Here is a 15,698-nt window from a genome sequence, read left to right as displayed (position 1 = left end):
TTGCACTCATAAATATGCATTCAAACGCTGCATGGACCATGTATCTATCTCCATATTTCCATCATTTCTTGTCCTTTTTCAAAACCGGAAGCAGCACAAAAGACTACATATCCCAAGAGCCGTTCTGATGTCAAGAAGGACGAACCGAATGTGATCATTTTTAATACATTTCCGAACGAGGCGCCAACTAATGAAAAGAAGGCATGCGACGCAAGCAACGGCCGGTTGGTTTGAGCAAGCGACTTTGAAACGTGCAGAATGAATATAAAACTACATTTAGCGCAAGCTAATGCATTATTTCATTAACTCAAGGAAGAAGATGAGCCGTATTTGTTGTCTTTTTCTTTGCATGAGTCGGCGTCTCGGCGAATAGGAGTGTCGGCAGCGCGCAAACGGCGAAAGAGTAGGCTGTGTGACGTTGTGTGTGACGCAGCTCCGTGACCTGTTCAAGCTTTATTGAGTGCGCAAAAAAAAAAAAAAAAAAACTTTATTGGGACGCATGCCTGAAAATTTTTGAATTGAACTGAACTACTTGTCAATATTTTTTAAAATACTTTTTTTCAATGTTATATATATTTTTTCTTTATTTTAATCTTTTCAATTTTTATGTAGATGTGTGTTCGAGAAGTTTGATTGCATGTAGATATATACTTTTGATAAGGTGATGGGTACAACACCTAACTTCCCAAAGAGATATCCTCCAAACACTTTTTGTGTTAGATGATATATATAATTTTTTTTCCTCACTATTTTGCACTGCATATAACCTGTTTTGACCATAGTATGTGTAAAGGCCAAAAACGCCTATGACCATACCTGCTGTTTGTGTTGAATTGTCAAACATAAAACTATTCAATCTTATTTTTTTCTATTGAATGTTGATCCTAACAAGTTGAATAAATATGATCAAGCTTGAAAACGGTTGGTCGAGCATGTTTGGTTGTCAGTGGGATGTCAACATTACAAATTTTGAAAAAAGATTTTGGGATTTTTTTGTCTTTTTGGGTCCAAAATGTGGATTAAAATTGGTCAGTGAAGAAAACAACAGTTTGGACATGAAGTTCAAGGTGTTTTGAAAAAAGGGACCCAACTTGGCCATTGTAAACAATTTTTTCTTTGAAATATAAAGGCAACATCAAATGCATGCCAATTTGGCCAAAATAGGCTTAGGTGTTAAAGGGTTAACCAGCTTTCAATTTAACAATTGCACATGCAGTCTAAACATTAAGTATTAAAAAAAATCTTGTAAACAATAAAAATTCTAGTGTGAACATTTATAACAGCTAGGATGACTTGAAAAATGTACATTATAAAATTCAATATGACGACTGTGCAAACATGTCATTCTAACACAAATGACTTGCAGCTTTAACAGTACACTTCAGACAACTTATTGGTAATGGCTGCTGTGACATAGTTATTCAACACAAGTGTTTACGTCAAGGTTTCAGGTTTTTTTTTTTTTTCCCCGAAACATTTTTTAATACATGCACAACCAGAATAAAGCTGTATTGCTCTGATGCCAATGAAACATTTAAGGTTTTATAATGGCAGAATAAAGCAAACACATACAGAAAAATAGCTGTGGCCATTAAACTGTCATATTATATATAAGCTTCACTGTTGGATTATACTTTATGCTGAGTGCTTTACCATCATGAAAGCTTTCAAACAAATCACACAGAGATGCCAAATAACGCGACATGATGATTGCTACATGAAGTCCGTGCCCAGTCCACTTATTAATTTCAACCGTTTCGACAACGTTAGAGCCGCTGTCCGACTCTTTCACGTTCATTTGTAGCCGTTGTTAGCCACTAGCGTTAGCCTGTGGCTTGGCTACTGTTGGAAGAAAGCACTGAAAGCATCCTCTCCTGATATCGTGAGAACCAGGGAGGACAGCGGGTGAAAGCCCGTCTGGAGCCCGCCAAGAGTTTACTTAATGTCGGGTGAAAGTTTGGCGAAGCTAACTTAAGCCCGACTCCATCCCGTTTACTTGTAGCGTTAGCCGCTAGCGTTAGCCTACCGGGCTTCTGTTTGATTGGCTTCCTGAAAACCACGTGACTCCATACCTAAGCACACTGTCTGCTTTCTTAAAGGGGAATGAACATAGCCGAACAACACAGCGTCAAAGCCGGATAAAAAGACTATATTTTGTTGTTTTATTAAGTTACCGAATTTACCGACATGGTCAAAATTACGTCGGTCATTGTGAAGAATATCGGTGACGGTAAATTTTCGGTTTACCGGCCTGCTCTATAACAGCATAACCTGCATGTACACTTTTTGCTGGTGTAGGGACATTTATAAGACCAAACAGACTGGGTGAATGGGGGTCAGGGCTACATTCTCACCAATATGAACCTAATAAATTGATAGGCTAAATGATCAATACAAAATAAATCTGTATTAAGCACTGAAATGTTTTTTTAAATATAGGCAAGTCACCCTTGCGCTTTCAAATATTCAAGAAACAAACAAAATGAAAAAATTTGCAACACACAAACACCACAGTAACGACACACGTTTCCCTTCTCCAATTATTTTTTTTGCTATGCTTGTTTGCTTGTCGGTTAACTAATTGGCTGTCACTAGCACCAAAAGACAATACATGGTGAATGACGACTGCCAGCCCTCCCGGTTGAAATAGATTGGACGTTGCTTGTGTTAAATACAAACAGGGCCGGATGAATGGGGGGGCCAGGGTGGGCAGGGACCACCCAGACGTGAGTCGTGCCCACCCAATCAAAATGTCGGGAATATCTATTGTAGCGTCGCACTGGATATAGAAAACGCACGGAGAGTTTGTCTCACCTACTTTTTTATTGCAGGATTAATGGTGACTGTTGGCCGCAACCACGCCGAACAAGCAATCACCAAAACAAGCTGTTTTTCCAACCTCGTTTGTTATCCGCGCGCTTTCTCTCTCTCCTCCAGACACAGTCTCGCAGTCGGACAGCCGAGCATTAATGACGTCACCAGCCACAACAAAGCGTCGCCATATTGAAATGGGGGCAAAACAAGAGTCACAAGCAGTTGCTCTGTCGTGCATTGTAGTACAAACGCGTTGAACTTTTATCTTATTTGCGGTCTTTTTTTCATCGGAATGACTAAAAGTTGCCGTGTTGCGGGTTGTAACACAAAGAAGAGTTCAGAGCCGCATTTGAAGTTCTTCATTCTTCCTCGTGAGAAGAAAAGGACAAGCACATGGCTGAAAACAATCAATCGAGGAACAGTAAAAGAAGACGATTCCGTGGACCATTCTTGCCAGTAGGAACCTAAATCCAGGCACATTTACGTTTGCAGCCGACATTTTATGACTGGTGAGTAAACTTTAATCTTTTTTTTTTTTTTTGCCCCAATTAGCTGCTAGGATTCAATAGACTAGGCAGTGGTTATTATTACTGTAACCGACAACTAGCAAAGCGTTATTTTTCTTTTGCCATGAACTGCTCTGATCGGTCAATCGGTATATTATTGGCCTGGTGGGACTGGGAATTGATTATTTTGCCGTGACGTGTTCACGGCTAAATAACGCTTGGATGCGAATTACCAGTTACGGCAGAAATAATCACTCTGTATATACTACCAGTTTTCTTAGTTCTACACAGTACATAATAATCACTCTGTATATACTACTAGTTTTCTTAGTTCTACACAGTACATATTCCACGTAATCGATAAAGGTCAACTTACTGGGTGACTTTATATATGAGGTAGTTGTAGATGTTTCCGAACTCCACTGCAAGCAATTCCTTTGGGTTGTTTATCCAGCTATCAGCTGCGACTTTGTATGGGCAGATTTGCAGGCCAATACACGCTAATTTTAAGTTGTATCGCCTCCTCGCGTCTGTCGGCAGTGACTCGTGATAATAATAAGTCATGTTTAAGACGATTTTATGAAAAAAAGACGCAAAACACAGCTGATATATATGAATTTCAGACAACGTTTGTCCACGGATGTTTACCTGTGCCTGCCCCCATCTCAAAATGGCGAAATGTTGCTATGCGAGATGACGTCATCGTGACATCAAGCCGACTGCGAGAATAAGTAGATAGATGAAAAAGAAAAAAAAAACAACAACAACAAATAAACCCAGCAAAAAATTAATGCAGCCTAAACGGGACACAAGCCAGTGTCCTACTTGCGCCGGTCCCAAACCCAAAGAAATGCAGTGGGTAAAAAAAAGCCTGCATTGGGGATGCCCCCTCAAGATTTCTTAGTCAAGTTAGTAGAGTTTACCGACTCTGGTCGGTAAACCTAGATCCGGGCCTGAATACAAAATGGATTTCCCAGTGGATACTTCATGCGGAACACAGCCACCGAAGCAGTGGCACACCTGCTCGGGGATGCCTGCCCACATCGCACTGCAACGGTGACACAGCGCTTCTGTGGCCAAACACTCCCATAAATCCGCCGCTGCCGCATCCCAGCAAGCTCGCAGCCCTTCTTGGCTTCACGGAAAACTCCAGAGCTTTATGAGCCATTAAATTGATTGCTTTTAAAACCTGGACTAGGGAAAAATATAAATACAGCTACAGTACATCAGTGGTTTATTTTATCAGAGATGCTAGAGAAGCCCTGTGAGCGCGTACCCGCTGCTACTCTATCACCATCAGCAGTCCTTAGGTGTTAATATCAGCAGCGCACAACACTGGAGATGAAATATCGATTTGCCCCAGCAGACCCCAACTGAGCATCCATCATTTCTTTAGATTTGTATTCATTAAATCAGCACAGTAACTCCTCATTCAATACATCACCGCCATGATTCACTTGAAGTGAGATCTGGGTAGTGTTGTCTTGCTTAAATGCTTTTTGAGATATGGCGAACATGATAAGATATTTACACCTTTTGTTGGTCTACCAATACACACACATGCACAAACACAAGTAACTTGAGCTTAGAATCAGTAGAGACCATACATTCAGGGCTTCTTTCTATAAAAACCAACACTTAATTTACCCAAATTGACAGTGTAATGATTAGAAACAATACGGGCAGTCAACTTGTTCATGAATGTGTTATCATTACATTACATTACCATAGCAAATGATTCCACTTCGAAATCTTGGGAGATTTCAGCATATCTACCGTAATTTTCGGACTATAAGCCGCTACTTTTTTCCTTCATTTTGAATCCTGCGACTTATAGTCTAGTGGGGTTTATTTGATGATTTATTTGGGTTAATAGGTAACATTTTATTTGACGGCGGTGTCATAAAACCGTAATAATGATGACATGACACTATCATGGGCATTACTGAACGATTATAACAGATGTCATTAAGTGTCATCTGGCAAATTATGTCACTAACTCCATTTATGTCCAGCTTAGACCTTTTACATCCATTCAAAAGTAAGATCATTTGCCGGATAAAACTAAATGACATCCGTCATAAGCATTCATTAATGCTCATGACAGCGTCATGTCATAATTCTGATTGTCTAATGAGTCTCATGGCACCACAGTCAAATAAAATATTACCAAATACCATAACTAGCGATCAATGAAACAAGTGGAACAGTAACTGAAGAAATTATTTGCACAAAACGTGAATTTTGATTGTTTACATCTGTAGCGCTGCAATGCATGCTAGGAGGCACGTTGAACAACAACAGTATTGACAGCATGTGGCAGCAGAGGTTGACTGTCTCCTCCAAATTAGCAGTGATGGCCAAATGAAGCTTTCTGAAGCACTGAAGCTTTGCAGCTAATTAATTCAAAACTTCATGGTGGTTCATTTGGTCTTATGACAGTCGTATGATGCCGCTGTCAAATAAGGAGTTACTGGTTAATATCTTTTGGTGTAAATATCCCATGGTATAGTGAAGACAGCTGCGGCCTACAGTCCAGTTTGGCTTATCTATGAACATACGTCGTTTTCGTGTCAAATTTGGTGTGTGGCAGCTTACAGTCAGGTGTGCGTTATAGTGCGAAAATTACGGTAATTAGAATTCAGCTCAGAAGGCTTTTAATGAAAGGAGGCACAAAGGAGGTAAATGTTGATGTAAATTCAGTGCTTAAGTAACCTCTAGTAGAAAATACATTTTGAAGGAGTAACATGTAGTTGCACAAAAGGTTAACTAGTAGAAAATAAATTTGTCGTTATAGCAAAATTTATTTATCGTTCTAAGAAAATTGTAGTTGTGGAAAATGTAACTTGTGTCAAAACTTTTGCACACAATGTTGTACTTAAAGTGGTGAAAAAGTGATTTATATTTGATGTTTCTGAATGGACATTCAATGCCAAAGAGGTACATTTTGACCAATCAGAGCTGCTCATTGAATGCTCAAATCTTAAGCACACTGGCTCATTTGGAGGCCAAATTATACTGAGGCAATCTTTGTGATATATTCAACCACTCCAAATTCCGAATGACATTTTTAGTAAAATAAATTTCACAAGTTTCACAATTGCACAGAGATTAAAGCAGGGGTTAATTTGTGCCGAATCCTGCCCGAACAGGATCCGGCACCTCTTGATTTTGGCCTCCCTGTGTTCCGGGACTTATTTGGGCAGATCCGGCACCTCTCGTGTATAAGAAATAATAAAAAATGTTTTTAAAAAATATATAAAATAAAATAATAATATGCATAAATTCATTTACAGAACAAATCCCAAGAATTGCATGTTTTGTTGTTGTTTTTTTTTTTTTTAATAAGAAATTAACGTAATTTGACAGAGTCACTGAAAAGCTAGACCAACAAATCACACCCCTGACATAAGAAAAAAATCTGGGGAGCAAGCAGCCAGGATCAAACGGTATTTCAACATGCCCAAAAGATTTCATTGCAAGTTGCATTTACCGTCTTTTTTCAAAAAGAAGGAAGATAGTTCAAAACTAGTCAGAAAAGCAACAACCGGCAATGACGGCAGCTGCAGCGATCATGCTAATGGGAAGGACCGGGTACAGCAGGAGGTTAGCGCCGCAGCAGCTAGCCTGGTTCACGGACAGCCAGCTAAGCTGCTACCGTGGCAACAGCTTGTCAGGTTCAGCGCCACCCGGAGTGGGGGCCAGCTACAGCGCCAGCACTCAACCAGGTGGACCACCAACAGCCGGAGCAACAGGCCAGTACCCTAACATCAGCTAGCCCAGTACAGCAGCCGGAACAAAAAGGCAGGAACCGCGACATCAGCTTGCTTATAGGAAGATTCACAAGGAGAAGAGAGAGCACTGAGCAGAGAAGAACGTGGGACATCCAGCGACAGGTCAGGGATGGGATGCACAAGTGTTTGGACAGCAGCTACAGTGGGGCAAATAAGTATTTGGTCAACCACTAATTGTGGAAGTTCTCCCACATGAAAATAGTAGAGAGGCCTTTAATTGTCAACATTGGTAAACCTCAACCATGAGAGACAGAATGTGGGGAAAAAAACAGAAAATCACATTGTTTGATTTTTAAAGAATTTATTTGCAAATCATGGTGGAACATAAGTATTAGGTCAATACCAAAAGTTCATCTCACTACTGAGTTATGTACCCTTTGTTGGCAATAACAGAGGCCAAACGTTTTCGTAACTCTTCACAAGCTTTTCACACACTGTTGATGGTATTTTGGCCCATTCCTCCATGCTGATCTCCTCTAGAGCAGTGATGTTTTGGGGCTGTCGTTGGGCAACACCGACTTTCAACTCCCTCCACAGATTTTCTATGGGGCTGAGATCTGGAGACTGGCGAGGCCACTCTAGGACCTTGAAATGCTTCATACGAAGCCACTCCTTTGTTGCCCTGGCTGTGTGTTTGGGATCATTGCCATGCTGAAAGACCCAGCCACGTCTCATCTTCAATGCCCTAGCTCAGGGGTTCCCAACCTATTCCACTAAGGCACACTGTGGGTGCAGGATTTCATTCTTACCAAACAAGATGACAACACTTTTTCCCCAATCTGGTGTTTTACAAGTGCAATCAGTTGATTGCAGTCAGGTGTGGCTTGTTTTAGCAGAAGCCTCATTGGTTCAACTGTCTCTGCTGGATCGGCTGGAACAAAAACCAGGACCCACAGTGTGCCTTGAGGACTGGGTTGAAAACCCCTGCCCTAGCTGATCGAAGGAAATTTTCACTCAAAATCTCTTGATACATGGCCCCATTCATTCTGTCCTTTACACAGATCAGTCATCCTGGTCCCTTTGCAGAAAAACAGCCCCAAAGCATGATGTTTCCATCCCCATGCTTCACAGTGCGTATGATGTTCTTCGGATGCAATTCAGTATTCTTTCTCCTCTAAACAAGAGAACCTGTGTTTCTACCAAAAAGTTCTATTTTGGTTTCATCTGACCATAACACATTCTCCCAGTCCTCTTCTGGATCATCCAAATGCTCTCTAGCGAACCGCAGACAGGCCTGGACGTGTACTTTCTTCAGCAGGGGCACACGTCTGGCAGTGCAGGATTTGAGTCACTAAGGTGGTGCATTGTGTTACTGATAGTAGCCTTTGTTATTGTGGTCCCAGGTCTCTGTAGGTCATTCACTAGGTCCCCCCGTGTGGTTCTGGGATTTTTGCTCACCGTTCTTGTTATCATTTTGACGCCACGGGGTGAGATCTTCCATGGAGCCCCAGATCGAGGGAGATTATCAGTGGTCTTGTATGTCTTCCATTTTCTAATAATTGCTCCCACAGTTGATTTCTTTACACCAAGCGTTTTACCTATTGCAGATTCAGTCTTCCCAGCTTGGTGCAGGTCTACAATTTTGTCTCTGGTGTCCTTCGACAGCTCTTTGGTCTTGGCCATCGTGGAGTTTGGAGTGTGACTGACTGAGGTTGTGGACAGGTGTCTTTTATACCGTTAATGAGTTAAAACAGGTGCCATTAATCCAGGTAACGAGTGGAGCCTCGTTAGACCTCGTTGGAAGTTAGACCTCTTTGACAGCCAGAAATCTTGCTTGTTTGTAGGTGACCAAATACTTATTTTCCACTCTAATTTGGAAATAAATTCTTTAAAAATCAAACAATGTGATTTTCTGTTTTTTTTTCCACATTCTGTCTCTCATGGTTGAGGTTTACTCATGTTGACAATTACAGGCCTCTCTAATCTTTTCAAGTAGGAGAACTTGCACAATAGGTGGTTGACTAAATACTTATTTGCCCCACTGTAAGTTCAATGTGATCCAGACTTACTATCCCTGGCTTTTTATGGGAAATTTGGGTTTGGGCTGCACAATTTGTCAGACGGTGGGAACTTTGGGGCCAAAGAGAACTTTTTCAAACCCACCCGTTATTATAATAAATATTAATAAGGGGAGATTTGTGTTATTTATTGTAATATCTGATTTTTTTTTTTATGTTTTACAAGTTAGACCTGTTGAGAAACTAATTGCTGACTGTGAACTGTAAGCCCATCTGTGGTTATGTGTGCAGTTGCCCGTGCTGTGCAGAGTATAGCCTAAATAATTGTAAAGTGTTGTCATAACATTGATACCATGGATATTATCTGAAATTGAGGCTTCTAAGTCCCACAGCATGGCAAGTGGGCATTTGCATGTCGTTTGCAGCACCATTTTCTGCTATGCTCCGGGACTTGTTCCCGTTTCGTCATCCCTGCGCTTTCATATGTACTTTGCGTCACCTTAAGATTTACAAATTAAGCACTGCATTATAGTACATTTACACCAATTTATAATTTAGAATCTTTAACGAATATAATAGATAGGAAAATTGAGATAGCGCATGGATGGATGGATGGATGGATGAAAAGAATTCATTTGGTACTAGTAACATCCAAGAACTAATCAAAGCTGGTGCGCAAATTCAACCTACAGTCTGTTCAATGTTTTTTTCCAAATCAAATCAGGATGACATTTGGTTTAATAGTTAAGATAAAAGTTTTATCTCTGCCACTTAAAATTTCACAGGCGTGTCCCTTATAGTCCACTTGTGAAAGTTCGAAAACTACAGAGCAACCTTTGATCTAGTTTTGTAGCAAGGATGTGAAAAAAAGTTTCTCCCATGAACAAAACGTGTTCTGTCCCCAGCTCAAGACCAAAAACATCAATTTGAAGTCTGTGTGGTCACACGATAAACTCATGAAATAACTCACGCGCAATGATGACGAGGAGTTACAGCCTCATTTAGTTATAGATTAGCGTTCAAATATCAAAAGCATTTTAATGGTCCTGTGGTCAACACATCTTTAAATAGTCAGCTTCTCCCTTTAAAGGTCTAACAAGATTAGGAACATTTTTTCAGCGTGACTCACCTGTTGCGAGGTAGAATGTGCCGGCACGGGGCTGGAAGAAGGTTTCGGGGGTTTAGTGAAGGGAAGACCGAGGCGCTGTCCCGTGTCCAGAGGCGTGGACACCGAGCGAGGGCGGGACCGCTCCCAAGAGCGTTCTGGGCTGGGGCCGCCCTGCTGGGCCTCCTGGGTGAACACAGACTGGTTGGAGGCCTGTGTTGGGGTGGTGGGTGGTGTGGAGACACCAGAGGCTGAAAAAGACCACAAAAAAAAAAAAAGTATTGTCAAATGCATTGCAACGCTTTTAGTGACACTAACAATTTGATGGTTTGAAGGCACTGGAAGGGTGTTGCAGATAACATCTGATGCTCGAGATGGAATGCACGACTGAAGATAAGGAATTTCGCAGGATGTAGTAACTTCACTTTCAAATCCAACTTAGTTGTAGAGAAGCCGACAGTTCAAGCTGTCAGTGAGCAGTTTGCCATGCAGCTCCTGCTTTGGGCCAAAGGTGTTAGTCACATGACAGGTCACTCTCACATGAGGCGTCACAATCTCACGCCATGACATGTGACATCGCCGACATATTTGCCAAGCCAGACATTGAGTGACATGTAATGTGCTTTCAATAGCTTGCCTACGGTTGGTGAACTGTTCTATCATGACTGGATTTTAAAAAAAATTTTTTTATCCCGTTTTGTCATAAATCTTAAACTCATCCGCTGTCATTGACACCAATGGATGTCCAATCCATTTGAACTGGGAGGCAGACAGAGCATAAACAATAATCGTAGACATCTACATTTAATACAATGCAAAACAATCACTAATCTGCAGTATTGTTTAGGGAAAATATTTAAGGTGTCTCAACATTAACATCAGTCAAAAATAAAGGTCTAGTTCAGGGGTGTCCGAACTTTTTGCAAAGGGGGCCAGATTTGGTGTGGTAAAAATGTGGGGGGCCGACCTGAGCTGACTTCCTTTATGAAGAATTTATTTAGTATTGAGGCAAATTTTAGCAAACCATTCTGTGTGTCACATTTGCTTTAATATTTTTTCAAATTATGAATTTTAACAATCTCGCAACTAGCCTTTGCGCAGTTCTCTTTCGACTCTTGGGCTCTTGTAAAATACTGCTGCTGTGAAATTAAACTAGCTTCAAGTTGCTTCAATTTCTCGCCGCGTATCTTCCCTGAAATCTTGTCGTACATGTCAGCGTGTCTTGTTTGGTAATATCGCCTCACATTGAACTCTTTTAAAAACAGCGACTGTCTCTGCAAATCAGGCAAAGTTGCTGCGTATTTTAGTGAAGAAATAGTCCAATATCCACCTATCCTTGAAACGTCAGCCAACACAGTCAACTTTTTTTGTTGATTGCTGCCATTTTAGAAAATTGGAAGTAGAGGGTCACACTGGGTAATGTTGCTTACAGTGCTGCTGCCTTTTAGTGGGTAAATGAGGAGCAGCTACTTCAGCAACTACTTAGCTACTTCATATGCTGGTAGCAGTACTGCTGACCAATTTATTAAGTCTGTGTGCGGGCCAGACATTATTAATTTTATGACGGAGGCTGGAGCCGGGTGAATTTTGAGCACGGGCCGCATTTGGCCCCCGGGCCGGACTTTGGACATGTCTGGTCTAGTTCTTAGTAGAGGATACTGAAAGATAGAGGTGGAAAAATTCTAGGTAATGGCTGACAAGCTCGTGGCTTGTGAGCTGTAATCCATATCAGTGGGCCAGCGGTATCGCTTGACATTTAGCTGACGTGTGACGGGTCCTGCTCCCGCCGTTTGGCCTTCCTATTTTAGCCGTGCTGCTCAGGCACATTCCACAGGAGGAGATAACAGGGCAGCCGGGACCTCGCTATCCTGAGCCTGCTTGCATGTGGGGTGGTGGCGCGACTCTCAGGACACAGGAAGCGTGCGCCTTCTCGGCAATTTTACTGACACCAAACGACATCTTGACACACATACCTCCACACAAAAATCTTGATTGATCAGCTGCATTAGAAATAGGGGAAAATATTAACAATATGTTTGTATTCCACAAAACTCACTCGCGCCGTATTTTACACAAAATTCACAATAATAAAGTGTAATCCCAAAAGACAAATCCTTGCCATTTCAATCAATGCAATGTTCAGTAAGTGCATATGGCACACTCAATTCTTTAATCTACATTTACATTAAAACGCCTCATAATGAGGGCAGATTACTCTAACACTTTAGGATATATATATATACTGTATTTGGCGGAAGACACAAGGCTGAAAAAGCAGTTTCTGCTCTTCCACTCCTCTTTAAAATAAACTGCTGTATTTTAAGCCAAAATAACTTTTGTGTTGGATAGAACAATATGTATGTATGCTGCCATAGCAGTTTCATGGCGTTTTAAGCCCCCAAACTATTTTTCATTTGTCCATTTTACCCTGGAGACCCCCGCTTACAGACACAGCGCAACCGCTTTTGTTTCAACCCAGCCATAAAAAGAAGTAATTTTATTTATCATCTATCATTTTTAGCTTAGAATCATTAATTCATGTCAAATCTTTATTTAAAAAAAAAAACAGCTTTATAAAATTATTGAATCGCATATTTTAAACTTTTATACAAATTACGTCACAATGAAAAAAAAAATACTGTCTGTAAATAGGTCACGGATATCTTCCTCATAACAATCGCTTAATTGTATTTTTTTGTTACTGTCACATTTTTCCCGATATTTTAGATGATAATCGATTCCAAGCATAGGAAAAAAAAAAAAAAAAAAACGTTTAAAAGAGTAAATATTTGATAAAGAAAATCTCGATCACTCCTTCATGTCTGCGATTTCTGCATTGCGACCTTTGTTATATTACTGTGTTTCACCTATGAAATCCCCAAAAAGTCTGGCTGTGGTCATTCACGGCTCTTGACACACGGTGAGACATGCTACACGGAGTTTTGTAAGCTTTCCAATGAAGTATCATGCATGCACATAGGATCGTTTTGAAATTTGGCCAAATTGGGGGTCTCCGATTGGGAATTCAAGTCACCTCAGTGTTTTCCGCCAAAATGATATACATATGCATATATATATATATTTTTTATTATGAATGTTTGTTAATTCGCCCATTCTTGTCAAAATGAATTAGACGCCATCAATGGCAATCAATAAGTGCCCTGTAAGTGTTAAAAAAAATGTGCATGACAGGATTAATCAAAAACTACCATATACATACTGCATTTACTAGGACTGTCAAAGTTAAAACGTTAATTTTTGATCAATTTCCAAAATATGACACTCATCATGTGTTAATGCATATTAATCACACAATGAATGAATGAATGAATGACTTTTTTTAACCACTTAAACTCATTTGCATCCACTGCGGATGTTTATCTGAAAGGTTGCACAGGTAGAAAGACAACATGGACAAGCTCTGACTGGTGCAATCAGTAATTTTGTTTTTTTTTCTTCACATTTTGCTTAAAATATCACCCCATTGTGATTAATCATTTAATAATAAATTGACAGCCCAATATATATATTGTACATGCATAGAGAAATAAGTACAGGAAGTCCACATTGTACATCATTGATTCGTTCCCTTGTTGCCAATGTTACTTGAATTTGAGGGAAACACACAGTAGGCTATCACCAGCCTACACTAATGCAGTACTAAAGTCATAATTACAGTAAACCTTTTTTTATGGGATAGAAAACAACTAAAACAGTGAATAGGAAGGTAAATGAGGGTCCCTTCTTGTGCAGTGAGACCACATAATCTTCACTGTTCACTGTGTGCCATTTGCAACCACAAAAAGCTTGGGTGCTCCGGAACCATAGATTGTAAAGAACTGGACAGAGCGCGGGTGACTTCACCCATAGCGTTTGCCATCTCTCATTTTAAATTCGCTTCAGAGCACCTCCATGACAGACATCATGTTTTCCTCCACCTTCTTAAAACCCATATTTGGGCTGTATGCGTTCTCTATGTCAACGTATGGGTGGTGCAATGTAAACTGCTCACTTCCGCAACCAGAGGGGGCAAACCCAGTCTTTTAAACACTTCTAGGACTTAATTTGTAAGACGGGAGTTTGGGCCTTAATCAAAACACAGAAGACGGCTGACCTCAAATTGCCCCTTCCAACAAAGAGTCCTCCGAGATGTCACTAGTACAGCAAAGACACATTCTACAGATCAGATGAGCGACGCTTCAAGCCAAGCTGTCAGCATGTCATGCGGAACAACCTGACAGAGCCACATATGGCTGGGGTTTCTTCCGGACGGTTCAGCAGAGGTCGCGTGTACTAAACCGCATAGCTCGAAGCTAGAAGTTCTTGACATGGAGCTGCGTTGAGCCTGCGCATTAAGGCTGTGACATATCATACAGTTGCTGATATTACCTGTGTATTTTAGGTGATAATATAAATTTTAAAAGATTTTGGAAGTTACGCTGCAGTGATATAATAATAGATCGATAATTTCAGACATTCAGCAAAATGCTGCAGACATACACAGGTGCTCCAATCCCTAAAAGTCTCATCAGCCCAGATACATGATGTGGGCACCAGAAGGCATATGCATGCCCTGGCCAACTCGGAAACTACGGAAACAGTAGGGCCGCAATTAATTAATCAAACCATAGACAAAAAATTAAAAATCAGGCACTGCAGATTGATGAGCATACATCCCTAAAATAAACATACCAAGTTCAATTCTTATCTGTCTAAGAATAATGGAGGAATGGACATTTCAGTGAGTGTCCTCACCAAAAAGATCATTTAGAAAGTGAGTGACTATTTGAAAAATTAGAATTATAGTGATACCTCATTATTCGCGGTTAATGGGGTGAAAAAACACCCCATTTTTTTGGTGTGTGTTCAATGTATTTATTCCGATTTATCATTGGGAAGAAATACATATAGGAAATGTTTGATTTAGGGCTGTCAAATTTATTGCGTTGATGGGCGGTAATTAATTTTTTCAAATTAATCACGTTAAAAATTTTTACGCAATTAACGTATGCATGGAACGATCCACTCATGCGTTGCCGCAAACAGCCTACAATGGCGCCATTTTACTTATATAAAGACCTAAGAGGCAGCGTCTAGTGAGTGAAGTAGCTTCAAGCAATCGTTAGTGCCAAGCTTTTGACTGGTAAAGCTTTAATAACTTTCCCACAACAATATAATACTATAATTATTGTGGGAAGGGATGTGGGGAAGCATAAGAGGAGTTAATCTTTTTCTTAACACCCTTCATTATACCCAATGCAGAGAAGATATAACAATTGTAGCCCCCACACACATGGTTGCACCACTTCCCATACTCGCTACAGTATCATTTACTGAAAGCTCAACAAATACACTAGATGGCAATATTTAGTCACAATATACAAACTCACATTTATCCTTTAAGAATTACTAGTCTTTCTATCTGTGGATCCCTTTCACAGAAAGAATGTTAATAATGTTAATGCCATCTTGTGGATTTATTGTTATAATAAACAAATACAGTACTAATGTACAGTATGTT

General features: G+C 40.4%; 1 protein-coding gene across 4 annotated transcripts in view; it reads right to left on the bottom strand.

Moving 5' to 3' along the window:
• Window positions 1-15,698, bottom strand: part of LOC130929534 (5'-AMP-activated protein kinase subunit gamma-2-like) — a 63,098-nt gene that overhangs the window by 23,111 nt on the left and 24,289 nt on the right. For all 4 annotated transcript variants that reach the window (XR_009066912.1, XM_057856732.1, XM_057856731.1 and 1 more), the window contains one exon: window positions 10,202-10,428. Coding sequence is in view for 3 of the 4 variants with exons in the window: in XM_057856732.1 (XP_057712715.1) it covers window positions 10,202-10,428 (227 nt within the window). In the remaining variant the exon portion in view is untranslated. The remainder of the gene's footprint in view (window positions 1-10,201; window positions 10,429-15,698) is intronic.

The sequence above is a fragment of the Corythoichthys intestinalis genome, chromosome 14 (genome assembly GCF_030265065.1).
Source record: "Corythoichthys intestinalis isolate RoL2023-P3 chromosome 14, ASM3026506v1, whole genome shotgun sequence".
Lineage (NCBI taxonomy): Eukaryota > Metazoa > Chordata > Actinopteri > Syngnathiformes > Syngnathidae > Corythoichthys > Corythoichthys intestinalis.
This window is presented reverse-complemented; position numbering and strand designations above follow the sequence as displayed.